Source organism: Anas acuta, chromosome 1 (assembly GCF_963932015.1).
Source record: "Anas acuta chromosome 1, bAnaAcu1.1, whole genome shotgun sequence".
Classification (NCBI taxonomy): Eukaryota; Metazoa; Chordata; class Aves; order Anseriformes; family Anatidae; genus Anas; species Anas acuta.
Window position 1 is genome coordinate 31,436,602 of NC_088979.1, and position 21,066 is coordinate 31,457,667.

The following is a 21,066-nucleotide window of genomic DNA, read 5'->3' on the forward strand; positions in this document are numbered from 1 at the left end:
CATGGTTAGCTCCCTTGCCCCGAGCAGTCACACGCTTCGTGGTTTGCCTCAACGGCAGGGGAAGAGACATTTGATTAATCTGGTGTTCAATAAATAACCAGTAAGGCTCAGGGCACATTTCTGCAGCCTTGGCGTGACTCACTTTCCGTAGCCACCTTCCAATCAGAGGCCTGGAGCAGTAACCACCGAGGAATTCAGTCACACCAAAAGCTCAGGCTGTAGAGCTAGAGGAAGGTATGAGCAAAGGCAGCAGGAGAAGGGAGTCGCACACATATTGGGAAAAGACTATGGATTAGCTGGAGACTCAACTCTCTATTTAACAGACCAGGGTTAAACAAAGTGCATGGATACTGTTCTGTGGTTGAATAAAGCCAGCCAGAGCCAGACTGCTGAAAGAAAGAAAAATAAAGCCCAGGCAGGAAGAGAAAAGCACAGACTAATCTTCAACATGAGTATCCTCTTCTTTCCCTTCACAAAATCTCTTCTTTTTTTTTGTTCCCAAACTTGCCACCCATCTTTTATGTGTGTGCGCTTTTGTTTTTTGGCTGCACAGTATTTTAAGTTAAATGTTTGCTTGATTGAATTAGCATGTATTTTCTACGCAGTTGAACCTGAGCCATTATCTAAAGAGAAAAATCTTCCAAACACACATGGCAATGAAATAAAAGGAAGCTTCTTTTGAAATTAATCTTGTAAATACTGCACAAACTTCCTTTGAAGAACCATTGCAAAAACACAGGGTCATGGACAGCTGTGCATGCTTACTGGTTTAAAAGTAACTTCAGCAAAAAAATTCCTTATTCCTGAAATGAAACCCTGCTGGCAATTTAGATTTTTTAACGCATAAAACAAAAACGTCACCTATTTGCAGTAATAGCATCTTTAAAACTGTACCAGTGCACAACAACTTTGATCAAAACTATTATTTTGGGGGTACCTGACAATATATTCTTCAGTAAATTTCATAAGGTATCAAAACACTTGAGGATTTTGAATAAGCCTATGACACCTTGCGTTTCATACATCACATTCATTAACAGTGCATTCCTGCACTTGATTCAGAAGCTTGCTTTTACACCAATTCTCCAAATCCTGTACAACGTGCCAAAGACCAAACTCAGCTCACGTGGAAATATCAAGCCAACCTCCTTGGCCTAGCTTTCAGGCAGGATGAGATCGAGGTAGATTGGTTATCGCACCCTACTTACACTGAGATATTATTGTTGATTTCTTTTCTAATATCTCCTAACATAACCCATGCAACTGTACTTAATATGATTGACACTTTGTGCTTACCTTTCAACCCAAAGACGGTAAAACAGCGCTCTCATATTCTTCCTGGACAGCAATTTAATTCTGTAAGAAGTATGCCATCTACTGATGCACTAGCACTATTTACTATGCCGTTCGTTCTTCAAGTGCCTTCACATAACCACTGACCAAGACCAATCTTAGCTGAAAAATAATAACGAATTTACAAGAAATGACAGATCTCTTGAAGCCAGTGAAATGTTTTATTTTAAGCCACTGCTAAAACAAGAACAAATTTAGTGCAACCTGGAGTTCATAATCTGAAAACTGAATATAGTTATTAAAATGGCAAAACTCATCACCATTATACAGTACAAGACCTTCATATTCATTGAGTACAGTTACATAAACATTTATAGTAATTCAGACTGCTTTTGGTATACAGTTGCATCACTAACTGGGCTGTGAATTACCTTAACACTGCACGAATAAGCAGCAGTTCCAGCGAATTATAATAAAGTTTAGTATTAAATACTATTCAGACATTACAACAGAACAAAGGCCCTCTAAAACTACAACCCCAGCTATACAACAGGAATGTACAAAGATGGTATAAAATAAAGTGTCTACAGTGGCTGGGCTCTGTACTTGCCTCTTCAGAGCTCAAGTAAAGTAAATGCTTGACAGTAGTGGCTCTTGCTGAAAAGCCAGAATTCTTGCATTAAAATCATTCCTTAATCTTTGCAAATCACCTGTGTAAAACTAATTTTTTTTGCGCTGGTGACAGTGTTTGGTACTTACTGTGTTCCCATCTCCAACAATATGTGGCTCTTTATAGAAAAGGTCCCAGACAAGTAGTATTTGAAAACATTTAAAATCTAGTACCATTCTGGGGAGACCTAATTAGTCTCGGAATGTGGGTTGCTGGGTTTGTGTGTTTGCTTTTTTTTTTTTAATTTTATTATTTTTAAAAAGTTTACACAATTTTTTTTTTTTTTTTACTCAGGAACAAACATACTATGCAAACTATATTCAAGTACGCGGTATTGACTCCTTTTTCACATCCTCATTTTGAGACAGTAGATCTTTAAGCTTAGCATGTGGATTTGTCTTGTTTTCTATATTTAGGCTTTATGCATACTTCTGTATTATTTATGTACTCCATTCTGAATGTTTAGATTTATGTTAAATATGGCCACTTCTATTTGCAAATTTATAGAGGGATGATTTTCCAAGTGCTTTTTCTATAGTATCTTACAAAACATCAAAACAGTTCTATTTTTCAGAACACCAAATGTATTTAATGAAGTGTTTGAGAGGGTGCCTTATGGAACAGTAACACCACTGCATATTTTCTTTAAAATTAAATTACTATGTCAGGTTTCCCATACAAAAAATGCAAGAGGAAATAAAAACTACACCTCATTATGTGTTTATAAAGCACATTTGTCTGGTTTAAATGGACCAAAACGTGGTCCTCTATGTTTTTACAGTTTTCATTTTCACTTCTGTATTTGTGGTCAGGAGTTTTAAATAAACTTAGTAATAGCATTAAGACTCACTTTAGCAAAGAACAGCTGTGTCACTAATATGACAGACAGCACCAGTTAGACACAATCAGAGCAAGGTTTCCCCAACGGTTATTAAAATTATTCAATTATAATAATTTAGAAAGGCTGTTTTTATGCTTTTTCCAATTTCAGTAGCCAAGAAAAGTAGTCAAGGCATCCAGAATACAAGTTGAAAACAATTTGTGTAGAAAATTGTTTTAAGTAAAAAATGAAATATTTTATAACTTTTCTCCTCGTGTAATTTGGAAGCTGTTACTTTCCTTGCAGGCTAATAAATCAACTTCTTCATTAACACCAATCAATCGAGTTATGCGATGTATTTGATCCAGTCTGAAAAGATGACTCCGTTTACAACAACCATTTTTAGTGCAACTATTGTCTAATTAACTTTTGGAACAGTTTTAAGTTTTCATTTTGCACAATCTGCTTCTACCTTTTAACCAGAAAAGGCAATTAAAAAGAAAAAGCTTCACCAACTTCTCAGCTGGGCTTTTTGGACAAGTACAGAAACACTGTACTAGCCCTATTGTATCCTCACATCATGAATTTTCACTTCAGATGGAATACCAAAATGCAACGCTAAAATTAGTTCCGAGGAACTCTTTTTTTTTTTTCGGATTTGATCTTCTTGACATTTCAAATTTCAAGTTAAATTGATGCAAGTACATTAATGATCTAATAAAGGGAAGATGTTAAAAGCCAGAGAATGGCTTTTTGTCTAGAACAACGCTGAAAGTCAATGTTATCAAAGGCTACACCGGGGGGGGGGGGGGGGAGAGAGAGGGGGGAGAAAGGAAAAGGAAAATTTGGGGGAGAGTGAAGAAAAAGAAATAAATGTGCACAACCCTTCAAGTGTATTTGTCATTAGTCCCATCCTCCACATATAAAAATTAAAATCTTTCCCCTCTGTGCTCTAGAGAAAACACATTCCTGTCACTTAACATCAATTACCTATAACAAGGAAAAACAGCACAATTTTTTGTTGGATTTTTTTTTTTTTGGTCTTTGTGTCTTTGTCAAATGACATACATAAATCTTTCAATCAGTGAAATGATACATGAAGTGAGGTAATAACCTATAAGAATAACATGGAATTTTAAGTTAGCAGTAAAAATTTACATTGCATGTTCCTATAGGTGATATCTAAATACATGTACAGATACATACACATACCTATGCGTGTGCGCGCGCACGTGTGTGAACATATTTGCAAATATAAATCTTTACCTCAGTTTGAAAGGTAAACTCTGAGATCCAAGACAGGGTCCCTTTTGAAATCCAGATGACAAATGAAGACTAAAACTACCCAGGTCTCTACAAAAAGACCTTCAATGACTAGCAGAATACCTTCCTGACACACAAAAACATTGCAAGAAAAGTGCTCTTGAGATTACCAGTGTGACACCTTAGAGTAATTTAGGAGGGCAGGAGGAATCAGTTGCCATATTGCACTAAAATTCATGAACAGATTTAGAGACTTCACTTCTTTTCATTTAGGATCCAACCCTGAAACTCATACGACATACCAACAGTGTATTTCCCTGTGACAAAGCCATTAAGATTCTGTGGCTCATCCAACATAAGCAAAACTCCACGATTCTCTTGCAAGTGATTTGAATTTTGAGGTGGCAGCCTTGTAATTACTAGCATGTGTCTTTTTCTAAACAAAGGATGTACAAACAAACAAACCCCAAAAAGCACTTTCAAACCACAGGATAAAAATCCAGATTTTCCTTCGGATAGGAATGCAAGTCAGCAGCACTAGTAAGAAACATTAGATTTGCTATAACGACTTGATCAAAAGTGCCTTGAAAAAAAAACAGCAAAGGTAGTTAAGAAAAATGAAAAATCAATTTGCAACAAATTTCTCCTTTATGTTTTAATTAGCCTTCCTTGCTAACATTGAAGTGCTCAAAATGTAACAAAATTCTCTTCATTACTGGTGAGAAAACTTATATGGAAGGTAAGAAATAAAGAATTAGACAGGTCAAATAGATGACCAAAATTCTCAGAGGAAAAAGATTTTATCTGTCACTTTTAACATATGTGTGTGTGAGGCTGTCCCGGATTTGGCCTGGATAAAGTTAATTTTCTTCATGGAGTTTCACAGGGTGCTGTTTTGGATTTGTGATGAGAACAATATTGATAACACACTGACGTTTTTGTTGTTGCAGAGCAGCGCTTACACAGAGCCTGGAAGTTTTCAGCCCCTCCTGCTGCCCTGACAGTGAGCAGGCTGGGGGTGCACAAGGAGCTGGGAGAGGACACAGCCAGGACAGCTGACCCCAACTGGCCAGAGGGATATCCCACGCTATATAGATGACATAACACTCAGGAATAAAGCTGGAGTAAAGGCAGCGAGGGGGGGATTTGGAGTCATGGCATTTGTCCTCCCAAGCAACTGTTAGGCATGATGGAACCCTGCTTTGCTGGAAATGGCTGAACACCTGCCTGCTGATGGGTAGTACTGGATGAATTCCTTGTTTTGCTTTGTGAGTGCAGCTTCTCATTACTTATTAAGCTGTCTTTATTTCAGTCCACAAGTTCTCACGCTTTCACCTTTCCAGTTCTCCTCACCATCCCGCTGAGGGGGAAGTGAGCAAGCAGCTGTGGGGTGTTTATCGACCTACTGGGGTTAAACCACAACAGAGACCAACAAACAAATTCTTCAGACTCAACATTAATGTCTGTTCAAGTGTTCACATACAAGAAGCTTCAGGAAGAAATTTAACAATTTAAACTCGATTGGCAAGATTCAGGAAACTTTGCCGAAGGTTTTATGAAATTATGCTCAGCTGCCCACTCTGCCCTTCTACCACAAGTTACCAATTCTCTGGTCAACAAAAGGGAACATGTATTTGCACCTCAATTTCAGAGCAGACTCACATCTTCATAGGCAGTTAAATCTGATGAAGGCAGCTATGAAGGCAGACTGTCCTAAAGGTCTGCTTCGACAAGCCACAATTTTCCCCCTGGTAATTCTGCCCTTGGGCACAAAACACCTGGCCAAGATTGGTAATTTTTATCGTTGTCTGCAGTAGGATTTTTTGGAACACATTTTTCTAGAATATAAGCTCTCTTAGTCCTACTGAGAATACAGCACACACAAATTGGAAAAAGAGCTATCCTGGTTCAGCAGGAATCCTGAATATCATGCCTGAGACTGTCTCCTCTCAACTACTGTCATGGACAAGGTATTTTTTTCATAACTATTTCAATGGTCTGAACACAGCAGTAAATACAAGTTATGCATGGCTGGACAATATCGATTATGGACTGAATAAACATACCATGTGCACAGTATCACAAAGCACAGCACAGCTATTTTGACTTTCACCTCAGTCTTTTAAATGCTGACAATTACTTGAACGTTCATTAATTGGATTTTACATTGCGTATCTGTGTTCTTCCTATCTCCTTTTCAAAGAGGAATGAAGCGAAGAGTGTTGCATCTTTGGATTTTTTTTCAGGCATTTTCCAGTAGCCACCCAGCCAAAGACTTATTCAGAGCTTGCTCTCCATCAGACGCCTTCTCTATCATTTCACAGTACTTCAACACTGCTTGCAAGAGATCTCCCACTTTCCAATCCCTTTCTCGCAGTCTTCTGGAAAGCTAAAGGGGAGACAGGGAGCATAAAATATTTTGACCAGCACATCCTGATTAGCAGTTACAAAAGTTATTCTTGAAACATTAGCTCATAAGAGATCAGTTGTAACAAGTTAATCATTATTCCCACATCTATAAAAACAAAAACTTCCTCAAGGATCAAGCACTTTTCTTTTGGGCAGTTTTCACTAAAATTTCTTCTGGAGGGAGTGACATTTTCAAATGATGTGGTGCCACAGGTATGAGGACTGTGGTTCATCAAGCCTGCAGAAAACAGGAAATTCTGAACACAAGATTAAGACATTTGCCACCCCTCCCATGCCAATAACGCACATATAAAAAGTCAAAACTCAGTCTTAATAAAAGGATGTGGATTTTCCTTTCACAACATATAGTGTGGTTTGGGTGGTACGGATGCTACCCTCAACGGAAACAGCGTCTTCAGAGCTGGGAAATTATGGCATCTTAGGGAAGAGGAAAAGGTGAGGGTTATGTTAAACTACCACTTGGGAACAGAGATCGGCGGAGCTGAAAACATTTTTTTCACCCAGGAATCCAAGCAAGAAACTTCCTCTACTGATGTGTCAAGATTAGCTACGTATGGAAGAAAGCCAACACTAAGACACAACAGATTTGTCAGTTTGCCTAGGAGCAAAAAAATCTTTTAGTTTAAAATACATATATTCTTGGTAGCTTTCAGCATCACCATCAATGCTGCGTTTAATAAAGACAATTTAGACATTCACCTTACTTATTCTTTGCAATGGTAGGATTTTATTGCTTTTTATAGTCCTTACAGTGATATTCTATAAATTAAGTTTTCAAAAGTCATAAACAGTAGTCAGTGATATAGCTTCCACAGCTACCAAATGAAATATTCATGGTGTTGTTTTTTTCTTTTCCCCAAGACCTGTCAGACTGAAATATGTAAATTCTAGGAAAGAAATGAAGAGGAAGACAACTTCTCCCTGATACTTCACCTAGGTGATATTCCGACTGCAACAAGGCAGGTGATGGAACTGGCAGGAACAGTGTGGACACTGAACATTTTAGTCTGTATTTTTTAGTTATACATGCTTTTAGGACTGGCTTGCCTACAAAACAGTTAGCTTCCTGAGCAAGCATTAATTTGAATGAGCAAAAAAGAATCCTCTAATCTTGAATATATACTGAAAACAAACTTTTTGCAGTTAAAACACAGATTCTACATATAAATTCTATATATAAAGAGACTGAACTCTGACATTATTTCTGTGAATTATTTGTAACATTTAAAATACACAATTAAACAAGAGTTAATAATCTACAACAGGCAATTTTATAAATGGTGTATAAAAGGATAGCATTTTTTCTTATGCCAGAGAGGTTTGGCTAAAGTGTAAAGACCTCCTTAAGCAAATACAGCCTAAAATTTCTGCCTAAAGAAAAAGATAGCATTATGTTAAGATGAGAGCAAGCACCTGGCTTCGCTTATCTTTCTGTTTTAATTGAAATCAAAGTTTAATCCCACCATTTCTTTGTCTGATGTTTCCTACCAGCACACAAACAAAACAACTGCGTTTACTCAAGATGGACACCAGAAATCCTACAACACCTAGATACACACTGATTAAAAATTCAGTGTTTTTGAGGTACTTGCATATCCATGTTGTTGAGGCTTCCTAAAAAGAAAAATGAGACCTATCCACTCTAATTTACTAGCTTCTTGTACTAGCTCCTAACCAATGTATTTTGTTTCATACACAGGTAATTAACTTTTCTGCCTTATTGAGCATAATATGAGCGTTGAAGAGTTTATATCCAGTATCAGCTAGTAATACCTTACCTGATATACACTAGTAGTACTTTTATCTTTCATACAGTCACATCACATTAGTGGCTCATTATCCCACTCTAAACAAGCATATGTCTTTCATGTCTTTCTTCCCTTCCAGAACCCTCCAACTGCTTATAGTGAAAATTATTTTCAATATGATCTAAAAAGCCCAGGTTCATTCCTTATATAACTGAGGTGCCTTGCCAAAATAGCGATGAGATGATCAAAAAAAAAAAAAAAAAAAACATAGCTGGGAAAGATTCTATGTAGAAGTCAGTTCAGTTTTCTGCTGGGCTGTAGTGCCCTCTGGAGGTGCCTGTCTAGCTTTACTAGCAACAGAACCGAGAATGACTGCTAATTTAAGAACCTCAATTTGGGTCAAAGATCACCAGCGTGAGCCTAACTATAAGACTTATTAAATTGTACTGGTAAATATCTCATTTTTATTATTATAATCCTGAAAGAACAGAGGGACCTTTCTAAAGGATCTTATTAAAGTTACAAGCATCCTTTCAGAAAGTTTTCATTATTTGAATTTATATATATTTTTTAATATTTTTAAATATACTTTAGTTTTTAAATATAGTTTTTTAAAATATATTTTAATTTCAAAAACTGATCACATGATGTTGTATGCATCCTAGTCTTTCCTATAACAGATTGTTCAGAGACAGCGCTCTGAGAATTCTGCACTTTCCTTCAAATCCTACGAAATAGGGAACGATGCTGAGCCTGACTGACAATAACAGGCGGTGTTCTGGGGTTTGGCAATTCAACCCAGACATAAACAGGTCTGTAGACAGGCAGTGTTACACATTACAACTGGGAAATGGGACAGAATAAAAGCCAGGTAATCTTTCTCTGCCCCAAAAAGGAAAATCAGTATTTCAGTTCATTTTAACATAACTGCACTTGGAGAACTAAAAATTAATATGTAAAACCAAGTGAATCAATTATTAAAAATGTATATTTTTTCAGGATTGCACTACTGCCTGCCTGAAGATCCTATGTTTTTATTTTTAGGTGTTAATTCTGTATCACTTTATCACTTGTGTCAGGTAGCAGAACATTACTTTTTTTTTTTTTTTAAAAGGGAGTCTACACACAGCAGATGCTTATCTTCCAGAGTGCTCTTTTCAGCATATTCTCTTATTAGGGTAGCTAGAATGGTTTCCAGATACTGTCCTATGTGTTTTTAGGCATCAGTTCAAAGAGTAACTTGGCAGATTACAAAGTTACGATGCTAAGAGCTTGCAGAAGAATTAGAAATAGTTCTAAGCCAAACATGCCGACCTCCAGAAAAAGAGCAGAGGGGATATATTTCAACTTCCCCCAAAAAATTTCCCGAAGTTCTGGGTTATTTTAAATAAGAATACAAGAGTTGGGCAGATTAGAACCTCGTGAAGATCAGCAAGGAGAACTGTAGAGCCCTGCACCTGGGGAGGAACAACCCAGACACCAGGACATGCTGGGGGTACCCAGGTGGAAAGCAGCTCTGCAGCAAAGGACCTGGGTGGGGGTCCCCGGTGGACACCAAGCTCAGTGTGAGCCAGCAATGAGCCCTTGCTACAAAGAAGGCTGATGGCATCCTGGGCTGAGTTAGGCAAACTATTGCCTGCAGGTCAAAGGAGGTGAACGTTCCCCTCTATTCACCACTGGTGAGGGCCCCCCTGCAAGTTCCAGCACACCCACTAAGATACAGACATGGACATTCTGTAAGAAGTTCAACAGCCACCAAGATGAATAAAGGGCTGGAGTATCTTTTCTGTGAGGACAGGCTGAGGGAGCTGGGACCATTCAGCCTGGAGAAGACAAAACTGGCGGTGGATCTATAAATCCCTGAAGGGAAAGTGCAAAGGGAAAGAGAAAGTGAAAAAGAGAAAGCCAGCGTTACTTTCCAGACTTTCTACAGGTAGAAAGGGAGAAGCCAGCCTTAGGAAAATTCAGCCCAGGTCTGATCCAGACCTTTCACACTCTTAACACAAGCCTACAGTAACTAAGCCCCATTGGTGCAAACATTCACCTAAGTTTGGGAGCCTTTAGTATTCTGTAATATTGACCTCTACTTCCCTTCACACCCCATTCTTCCTGAAATACTGATCTGAGTTTTGGTTAAGCACCAAGTTGAAGACTCAGTAGCAAGTTTCTGAGCTCAGTGCAAGCTTTAGCTTCCTTAGATACTGATACACATTTATTTGTTTTTGCCTAGGTATTCATTATTAAATACATACTAATGGAATCATTAGCTTTTGACTTAACATTTAACTTTTCCACACATTACCAGGTCACAAAATAAAAATAGTTGGGAAGTTATCATTCCTATCAACCTCATGCAGGTGTTGTCTCTAATGCTGTTTAGTTAGCCTTTCAGTAGCTGGGCAAAGTTGAATTAATTTATTGGTAGAAGATTTAAAAAAAAAAAATAGCTAATATGTGGTAAATGCTGAATTATCATGCACAGTTTGGTGTGTTATCACATGAAGGAATAAACTTTATGATTCATAATAATATAAAGTTTCTATCACACTTGTGATGGAAATATTCTCAGGTCAGTAGGCACGCCAAAATTTTGGCCTTTCCCTAAGAGATGCAAATTCCTGAATCTTCTCTAATTCCTTTACATTCAGCTTTCTCTTTGGTCACATAAAATTCAATCTCTAAAACCAAAACAAAGGCACCTAAAATAAAACCGCCTTATTGAGCCTTCTTAATAGCTTTGATTGCAGCTGCTTCCAGAATAAAAACATACATAATACTTAATTAGAATCTAAATTTCATTCTGGTAAGAAAATGTGCATTTGCTGGCATAAAACCTGAGACAGCACATCAGAACATAACATTACAAATCCATTTGCATAAGCAAATTCTCAGAAATGAGAAGTTTCAAATTAGAAGTTTCAATTTATAGTCAATTAAATGCTAAGTTTAAAAAAGTGCTTGAAAAAGTACATTTTTCACTGAACAAAAATGCTCTAATTGTATCTCCCTCAGAGTAAGCCAAGGAAAACAACTTGTGAAACAAGATAGCTCAGCTTTGATTAATGCTGTTTTATTTACGGTACATGCACAGACTAAACAGCCTGTTCCACTTTGACCTATCTGGATTTAAATAATGATTTTCCTCACTGGCTTACCTCATTATTTTTGATTGGAAAAGCTCAATGGCTGATGTAGCAAATAAAAACAAAGCAAATTCTGCTTTCACCGCCTCCTGCCTCTCCCCCAGTATCCAGCAAACCAAAGTACTTACCAGGACAAATTCTCCTGTAGCAGTGTCATGAAAGTGAAGATCGGACACCTCTGTTTCAGAAGCTACCAGCCACTGGAGTGCTGCTCTGAGCTGGGGGTCCACTAGATTTGGTTCCAGATCAATATTTACTATGGCTAGAGTCTTTTTTACTTGCTCCAAACCTAACATTAAAAATAAAGTCATTAAATCTACAGGTTCAAATTGTTTCAAAAAGTCTCTGTAGTTCATTGATTAGACTATTACCTTAAATACATTAATACAGACAGACAGTATGAAGGGCAAAATTTTACAACTGAATACAAACATATGAGTATTAAAAGGAATCTAAGCTTTAATGCATGTTCCAAATGACAATGAGTTGAATTTAATACCGCCTTTCAAACTGAACAGTAATAGTCTCACATCCTTCAGTTGTTTCAGTTTTCTAGCTGCTGTTTTTTCTCTGCCCTCATCTAATAGATTTTCTAGTTTGTATTTCACAACTCCTTCCTGTATAAAGTTAATCAAATTTCCTGAGTTTTTTCAAACTATAGTGCTGTTCTAACTGTTCCAACCAAGTTCCTACAGTTGAAGTACATAAGGTATTCACTCCTAACTGGGAAAGTTGAGCAAAAGGAACTGTCAACCTGTGTGTTTGTGGTGAGTAACAGAGTATTGGTCTAGGAGTCCCAAATCTAATACATTTTTAGGAGAAAGAACCAATTAAAAAAAAAAATTAGTGACACTAAACTCCACAGAAAGCACTGCGGTAACATTATCACTAGGCAATTTGGATATGTTTCTTAGTTTTATACAATAAATGTACATTTGAGAATGACAAGACTGTCTCAAATCATTTGAGAAGCAAGGTACAGTCAGCTCTGACAAAGCCAGACCTTGTAGGTATTGACATGATTAGATCTTCCAAATGTACAAGACCACACACAGAGTTTTTCGACCCAGAATACTACTTAAATGGTCTTACAATGAAAGCAACAGAAGTCTTCTCAAAACGATACCAAGATGAAGTAATCACACTGAAGAAATGGTCACTAGAAAATCCACTATACAGTATAAAGCAGTGTCTTGAACTACAGGAGACACTAACTGAGAAAGAAATAAAATTAAGCCCTATTTTCCTCTAGCAATTTGATCATTTGAGATGCTTTTTTTGTTGTTGTTGTTAGTCAGGAACAACAAAAAGCAATAGTATACCGACAGCCTAGATTAAACCTACAAAACGGAAAATATTAATTGTAATTAATTTTTGAGGATAGACACACTCAATGATTCAGTTATTGCCTTAATACCTCACAGGAAGATTTAATTTACAGAAAAAAAAGTCAAGAAACGTGGTTTAAACCAGTACAGTCTCCCAGGAGTTTAAAATACACATACAATCACACACCTTTCTGCTTATGTCATTGCATTTGAAGACATGCAACGTGACTGAACAACCACTGTAAACAGGTAGTAGAGGTTTCTTGAAATTATTTTATCCTCAGAAGATAGCAAAACCAATGAAAACCTCTGTAATTTACTTTAACATCGGCCTCATACTGAGAAACCAAAACACAGAAGGCACTGTGTATTCACTTGAGTTAACAACCTTTTGCACTTCACTCAGACTGGAACCAGTGCAAAGTTCTCTGAAAACAAAGAAGCTGTAACAGGAGTCCAGACAGACCCTGTTTTGTATTTCACTAAGAAAAGGATTCAATACATTTGCTAGAATGCCATTTTTTTTTGCATCGTTTCTCATAAACACTCTTCAAAACTTACTATGGTCAGTATGAATGACTTTTTCAATGTCTCAAACAGTCATGCAGATGCACTGCCATCACTCATCAAATATTTCACAAAGAAGATATGCTATGCATATACATTTATACTTTCAAGAAACTGACCAGTGTTCACTACCATACATTAAATACACGTGTTATCTGAAAATGAGAGACTAGCATTTCTCAAAGGCTGAATTAGCAAGTGCATTAACAAGTGTTAGCAGGGCATTAGTCTGTGAAAATATTCCAATGCTTGACTGACATGTGATATGATCAATATGGATTAATAGGGTTGTAATTTTGTTTTGAAGATTACAAAAGCAAAGAATAAACAAAAATAACTTATGTCAAGTGCACAGGCCAAGAACAGGAGTGTATGCTGGAACTGACATTACCTTCTATGGCGTCCTTAGTGTCTTCATCTTTATCATCTGTTCCATCACTGTATTTTTAAAATATAACAAAAATATTAATATATGCACAATAAATATAGTCAATCTTAAGACTGTAATGAAGGTTAAACAGTAAAGGACAGGAAGATCATAGAAGAATTAAGAAATGACGATGAAAAGAAGCTTTGCTTCTCACACCATTTCATGTTGCAAATAGATTTGTCATGGAGTTCATGAGATTTGCTCTTAGAGGAAGAGAGGAAACGAGAAACATGAGAAGAGACCTTTTAGAATGAGATGAAAACTTGTTGATTTTAATTAAGTAGGACAGTTTAGTTTTGCTTCATATGCAAAAAGGTTGAGCCATCTTATATCACATGTATGAACAGCTATAGGTTATTCAAAGCTGCTGCATGGTAAGTGTTCTACGAAAATCATTCACCAAGCAATTTTGAAAGTTCCACTAGGTAAAAGAAAAACAGAAATCCTGTAGGAAGCAAGCTCTAGTTTGCATGAAAAAGTAAATCTAAAAATTTGTAAAACCGCAAGCAAAAACATGCATAAATGGGACCTTTCATTTTGCAAGCAGAACACATTCATCAGTTTTGCACAGCAACATTTAACCATTCAATATGGATTAATTAATGAAAAAATCATATAGTGATTAAGTGAGAGGAGAGTGAATAATGTATAAGCATTAAAAAATGTGCCATATTCTTATTTTCCCAAAAATGATGATTACATGCATTAATTATGAGGAACCCATCTGGTTTACGTTTCTCAACTCAACCAACCTGTCTGATGTTGGAAAGGATAAATTCTCCTCATACATATCTCCTTCTAAACCAAGACTGCTCCAGCTACTGCTGTTACCATTACTGCCAGGAGAAGAAGAGAACACAGCTGAACTAGAAAAAGAACAATAGCTCAAACTAGAACCTTTGCTTTCCTCAGAGCTGTTTTGACAAGACATTTAACACAAGAGCACTGAAACTTCCTAAACAGGTTTGCTGGAACTTCAGAGCAGCAATTTGCATACCAATGCAAAACTGGTAAGTTTCTGTATACAGGTGAAAGTATTAATTTGTACTCATTAATTTTCCAGATCAGTGCTAACAGTAATTCTGTCCTTAGGCCTAAGCATACTGTTTGTCATTTATACGAGCTCAAAAAATTCAGTGCTATTACTCACAGGAATATGGATTACAAATATAATATTTGTTTAAAGGCTAGCTAAAAGTTCCTAATATTATATATTGTGAAGACAACTGCACAAATTAAATCCTTCTCATTTCAAAAGCCCAGCAGTGATCTCCAACAGCTGGATGAGAAGGAATTATTAGAATAAATAAAAAAAATACTTTAAAAAAAATGAATTCTGAATACTGGTCTTTAAGCTAAATTTTTGTTTTATAAATCAATAAAACTAAGACTAAAAACATTAATTTACTCACAGTTCACAAGCATATTGCATTTATTACATGAATACATTCAAGTCGATGCAAAGAACTGAAAAAATGTACAGTGTCTTTACACTGGTGTATTTTAGACGCTGCAGTTAATTTGCTAGCCCTGTGCTCTTGTACAAAATTGTGTTACTCATAGGATTAAATCTCCCGCTTTCCAATTTCATACCTCCCCCTAAGCGTGTCTGGAAGCCTTCCAAGGATAGGATTGAGACAACCAGCATGTTGTGATAAGTATGAATTATCTATCGTAGATGGCATGACCAGCCACATTGCAATTCCAGGAAACTGCTGTAAGAAAATGCTTTCTTCAGCTCAAAACTCTTCCTTCCCACTCATCCCACTCACAGCAAATAATCAAATTTAAAACAAGAAATGGTGGAAAGGAACATTTCAAGAGCCAGATACTAATTTCTTTCAAGAAGCTGTCAGTAACAGCATCACCTGTCAGTGTCTTTTGCTTCCCTGTGTGCCTACTTCAATACTAATTTCCATATAGTAACAGCAGGTTAGCAAGCTTGCAATGTGAACACACCCTAACTGAGGGGAAAAAAATAAAGAAAACTGAAGAGCAGAAGCTTCCAAATAAACAAAATTGGTCCTAGAACTGCAAGCCAACCTATTGAAATGCACAATTAAAAAAAAAAAAGCACTAAAGGCAGTTACCAAGAATCTGCAATTACTGGTTTGATTTGCATGGAAAATGCAAATCTGGTCTTAAGAACATTTTTCAAGCTACTGTATTAGGAGTACCACAGTAAAAGTTAATATTGATTTTGTTTCTGAATTACATATATAGAATAGAGATTTAACACAATTCATTGGTATCAATGCTTTGCACTCCGGCTCTTTCTTTGAAGGTTTTAGCTTAGCAGAAGTGGAAATAAAAGCTGTCCCAGTTCTCAGACTAAAGGAAAAAGTATTTGCAAGCTAACAGAATGACCTCACACACAGTACTGTTCTGATTAGATACATTAATCTATTTTACAGAGGTCAAACTTGGTCTGAAATTACATTATATTTAACCAGGAGATTAGGATTGTATGGTTATGTATGGCAACATATGAAGGTTGTGGTGTTTTTTTGTTGTTGTTGTTTTTTGTAATGTTACTTTGTTGTAAGATGCTGAACTAAAAGTCATTCTTGAAAATAAAGATCTGTAATGACAGAACAAGCAATAAAAGAAAAAGGCAGTATAATGCTTCATGCTGCTCTTCAAAATGAGCCAGAATAAGAAGCACCCAAAAGAAAAGCTTTCAGTTATATATACATATAAATATACATACACCCTATATATGGGATCTGTAACTCAGTTCATCTGCTTCAAGATTTTGTATTATGTGCATACAGCCAAAGGCTACAGACGTCTGCTCTGAAGTATAACCTCATCTGGATGCTCTGATTCATCTTCTGGAAAAGCCTAAGCCTATACCTATATGTTAAATAAACAACAGTCTTAAGCTTTTTTCTATTTCTAACCTTAAGCTGCCAACATTAGAAATGCAAAGCAGACGATACAAACTTTCCTTCTTGTTTCCATTCAAATAAAGCTTCTTTCCAAGCTGTCTTGCTCCCTTGCTTACAGTTAGCTTAATCCTCTGTGAGGTGCAGAAGCACAATTTTTACATTGACCTGAGACCCAGAGAGCATGGACCTTGCCAACAGAGCTACTACAAAAAATGTCTTTTTTCCCCCCCTCTGAGAGAAGTAAAGCAAAGTAAGTTAAATTGAACTGGACTGCTGCAGATAGTACTGGGTTGTTTTCTGAGAAGTCTCAGCCTGTCTTTCACAAATTTCAAACTACCATTAATTGAATTTGTAAGCTTATTATGAAGATAATGTAGAAAATGTTAGCTAAAGGAGTCCCAAGTGCCACTATCCCTTGATTGTTGCAAATGGCCTCGAAAATAGTGGGGGAAAAGGCAAGTCCTCTGCACAAATAAAACTTGCTTCCTGTGCACTATGTTATTCCATTTTAATCTACTGGCACTACAAAGAAATCAGTCTAATGCTACCTAGTACCTCAAGGATGGCACAAGATTGAGGACAGCTTCTCAGGTACGAGAAAATAACTTGCCTTAAGAAATGTTCCCTTTGCCAAGGGAACAAAGCTAACTGAAGTACTTTAAATATTTCAAATTGTCATGGGTTACATATGATCAGTGCAATATTTTAAAATAGATGGTCCTGACCCCACACACAAAAAGAAAACACGCTTTCAACTATTGTAACTGCATGATGGATGGCAAGATTATTTTCCTGTTTAATAAATAAGTTTGCTTAAAAAAAAAATAAAAGCAGTAAATCTTCATCACTGCCACACACTTCCTTATTTCCTGAGAAGATTATCAAAATATTACTGCTCCACAACTGGCATTCTTAGTGAAGCTTGTTTTGTTACAGAAGGTCTCCCCCTCCATGTCTTTTTGCTCAGGGCAATAACCCCAGATCCTCTCATCTCCACCTGCTAAAACCTACTGCCAAACACACGCATGCTGTTAACAATCCACAGCAGTTTTTCAAAAAAAAAAAAAAAATTTGTGCATGCCAGTTTCTTCTGCCAACACCTTGCTATCCAGATTACGTCCCCCCATTCTTTGGGTTAAATGCCAGAATAGGTCATTCTTCTCCTAATGAACAGATATTCTTTAAAGTTTTAGATTTATTATTTTTTTTTCATTTAAAGGTGTTTTGGGAATGGTAACAAAAACAGGATGGGTACTAAAGGTCCACAGTATTTTTTTTGCACGTTTTTCCCCACAGCATTATTTAACCCATATTTATTCTAATTGCCAATATACTAGATCTTTTTTTCCTTATAGTTCAAATTTATCACTTAAGTCAAATTTTCACTCATTCAATAGATAATGCATTATCAAAATAACTTTAAGGCAATGTATTCTTTCATAAAAGTATTTAGTTGTATGACTAATTTTTAGAATTGGCTGGATTAAAATACTCGGTTAAGTAAAACAAAAATACTACAAACATTTGAGTAGTTTCATTTTAGTACCAAATATTTATTTATTTATTAAAAGAAAAAGCCTTCCCCCATTTCTGCTGTTCTTCAAGAGAAGTGCTGGATGTTCTATGTAAGTGTTATAACCCTCATGCAAAACTAAACTTACTCCTTCCTCATACCTTGCCTACGCAAAAGCTAGGGCCACGACTCACTACAGTTTCCTCTGAGAACAGACGTTGCCAATTTTTCAAGTTCTTGCTTTAATTTAGCTGGCTACCAGTCAGCCAGGGAAGTGCAGAAGAGGCTCTTGTGGAAAAAGTTACCATCCCAAACAGGTAAGTTCCAACACTATGCACCTGTAAGTTCCTGGTTAGTAACACATCAGTGCACAAGCAACATCAGTTACAACAGCTTAAGAAGTCAACCCCTAAAAATAGCTGCTTAAAATCCTCATGCAAACTAAGAGCACATTTCTTCTTTTCAAGGATAGATGAATTTACATAAAGCACTTTAATTTTTAAATCCAGACCACAATAAACAACACTACTGTCGAGTTGTACTTTATGTGTGGTGACTGTTTTTAAAAATACCTGCATCTTTTGCTAATATTTAAGCTGCACTCAGTGTTATTTGATGCAACTCCCTGACATAAGTGAAAATGCATAGTCTACATATTTTACACTCCATGTAGTATTAACATTCATGAACAAGAAAAAAATATTTAGTAAGAAAACAGATTCAAACACATTAGAGTCGTTTTGAACATAAAGGTCATTATTTAAGACAAAATAAGATCTTTTCCTTCATCTCCCTGGATAAAACCACTTGATATCATGTTACTTGATGCCAAGATAAATGTTTAACTGTGCAAATATATTCATAGTTACCTGTCACTGAGATGAAGAAAACTGCTGCTCTCATCAAGATGTTCATCTTCAAAACTTAGATTGGACCAGCTGCCAGTGCTATCATCACCAATACTAAGGCTCATCTGCTGGCTAACAATAGATTCAACAGAGTGAAATCCTTCTCTTCCAGCAGAGCTAAACAAAAATTTAAGACAAAAACATCACTACATCTCATGCCAATCTGTGTTAATTCGTTTACAGAAATTTAACACTATTGCGAAGATACTAATTTCCAAGAGGAATAAAAATAAAAGGGTGTAAAGGGCATCCATTAATTTGTACCCTGTTCTCAAAATAAGAAATAAAGCAATTAAATCAATTTGAAACTTCAACAGGCTTAGATCACGGATTGCTATTTGTAAATCTTTTACTAGAAGGCAGAGGGAATGGCACACACAATTCTCATTCCGAAGATTATTTGCTATAAAGCATTGAACAGTTTTACCATCTACGCATTTTAGTCTTACAGACTATAGATCAAGGTATGCTTTTCAAGCAGAAGAATTAACATTTTTTGGAATTGCTCACCACAGGACTGTTCAACTCTTTCCCCTCCTTGCTTTCATTGCTACCAGCAAGGTGGTCTGCTACTGTGGGCAAATTGCTTAAGAACACAATATTTAACAGGTTAGAATTGTTTCATTTCTGAAAAAGGGTCTTTCCACAGATAAAGATTTGTCTTCCTGTTTCAAGTATGTGTAGAAACACATGACTTTTCCTTCCTCGGGAAATGAATTTACATTTTTAATCCAAAAAAACAACAACAATCAAGCAGGTATGTTCAATAAAGGTAGCCATTATAAGATCCTTCAAAAGACCCAGTTTGGTAACTTTAGAGATTTTTCAACTCCTTAGAAAGAAATATAATATGAAAACATACAGTTATGAGCTAACCCTCATGGGTAAACCGTAGTTAGATGTAGATGACGTGGTAGAAAGCTCAAGAAAAATGACCATCCTACTATCACCACAGTGAGCAGTCACTGTAACATCCACAACTTAAAAAGCCAGCCCTAATCACATCACTGTCAATGCTTCACTCCAGTAAACATGAATTTTTGAATGCAAACATACAGCTCAGAATAATTTGACTGTTTGAATCACAGTCCATCTGGGCAACACAGAAGGTAACAGTTCAAGAAACATCACTGGATGATGCTGTAAGAAGCATTTGTAAATTTTGTTATGTTAAAACCTTAACATCTCCTCCCTATCACAGATATTACAACAAACAGTACTTCTCCAAACCCTGCACTTTAGATGCTCTTGTCATATTCTAACTAAAAGTTTTAAGCAATATTTTTAAGAAGTGATTCAAAACCCAAGTACCATCTCTGATACTGTGGGTATTAGAAAAAACGTATTACTGCTTTCTTTCGGTTACACACTGATTAAGGTTCCAAACTCTTCGTATGCTGCACCACACTGAACAGTTTACTAGCATTTGTAAACTACCAGAATTTGTTATTAAATGATTTTACTGAAAGACCATAGAAATTAAAATTGGGTTTGCTTTCTGCAAAAGCTCTATCACTACTCCCAAAGAACAAAAATTTCCATTGCTGTTTACAGGCATAAGCATAGTATGAGTTTCAAGTCAAACCTTGAAAAAAATGAATTCAGATCCACTGCAGTCTTTAGCCACTGAACATAAACAGTTCTATTTTATTATTCATCATGATGTCCCTCTAGAAACTAAAGGAAAATAAATCCTCTGCCGCCGTGAGGAACTCTGTGCTCCCCACCCCCTACAAAGTAGGACAATAAGTATTATGATGAACTGGAATAAGCAACAAGGTAAAAATTGCTCCTGGACCCAAAAGGTAGATTTCCAGTCATTCTGATCCCTGTAGTTTAAGAAAGAGTTGCTGTTTGCCCTAAAGTTAGTGTGGAAATGGTAAATTAGCCTTCGCTAAGCATACAAAAATCTGAACATCAGTTTTTTGTCTACTGCGTTACTGTTTTATAAGTGTCTTAAGATTTTTTTTTTCTTTCAATAATAAGGATACTATTTTAACAATCATAAGCAAAGTAAACCCTTTGTACTTTAAAGCAATGTCCTGTCTGGACAGCACCAGAA

At 36.4% G+C, this 21,066-nt stretch overlaps 1 protein-coding gene across 7 annotated transcripts in view; it reads right to left on the reverse strand.

Moving 5' to 3' along the window:
* Positions 1–1,495: 1,495 nt before the first annotated feature.
* The window catches only part of AKAP11 (A-kinase anchoring protein 11), a 51,090-nt gene continuing 31,519 nt past the window's right edge, over positions 1,496–21,066 (reverse strand). For 5 of the 7 annotated variants that reach the window (XM_068675428.1, XM_068675392.1, XM_068675414.1 and 2 more), the window contains 5 exons: positions 18,966–19,121; positions 14,445–14,558; positions 13,654–13,700; positions 11,496–11,656; positions 1,496–6,435 (listed from right to left, as the gene is read on the reverse strand). In XM_068675428.1, coding sequence (XP_068531529.1) covers positions 6,289–6,435; positions 11,496–11,656; positions 13,654–13,700; positions 14,445–14,558; positions 18,966–19,121 — 625 coding nt within the window. In that variant the 3' untranslated portion in view covers positions 1,496–6,288. The remainder of the gene's footprint in view (positions 6,436–11,495; positions 11,657–13,653; positions 13,701–14,444; positions 14,559–18,965; positions 19,122–21,066) is intronic. The other 2 variants (XM_068675436.1, XM_068675446.1) reach the window with 2 other exon arrangements.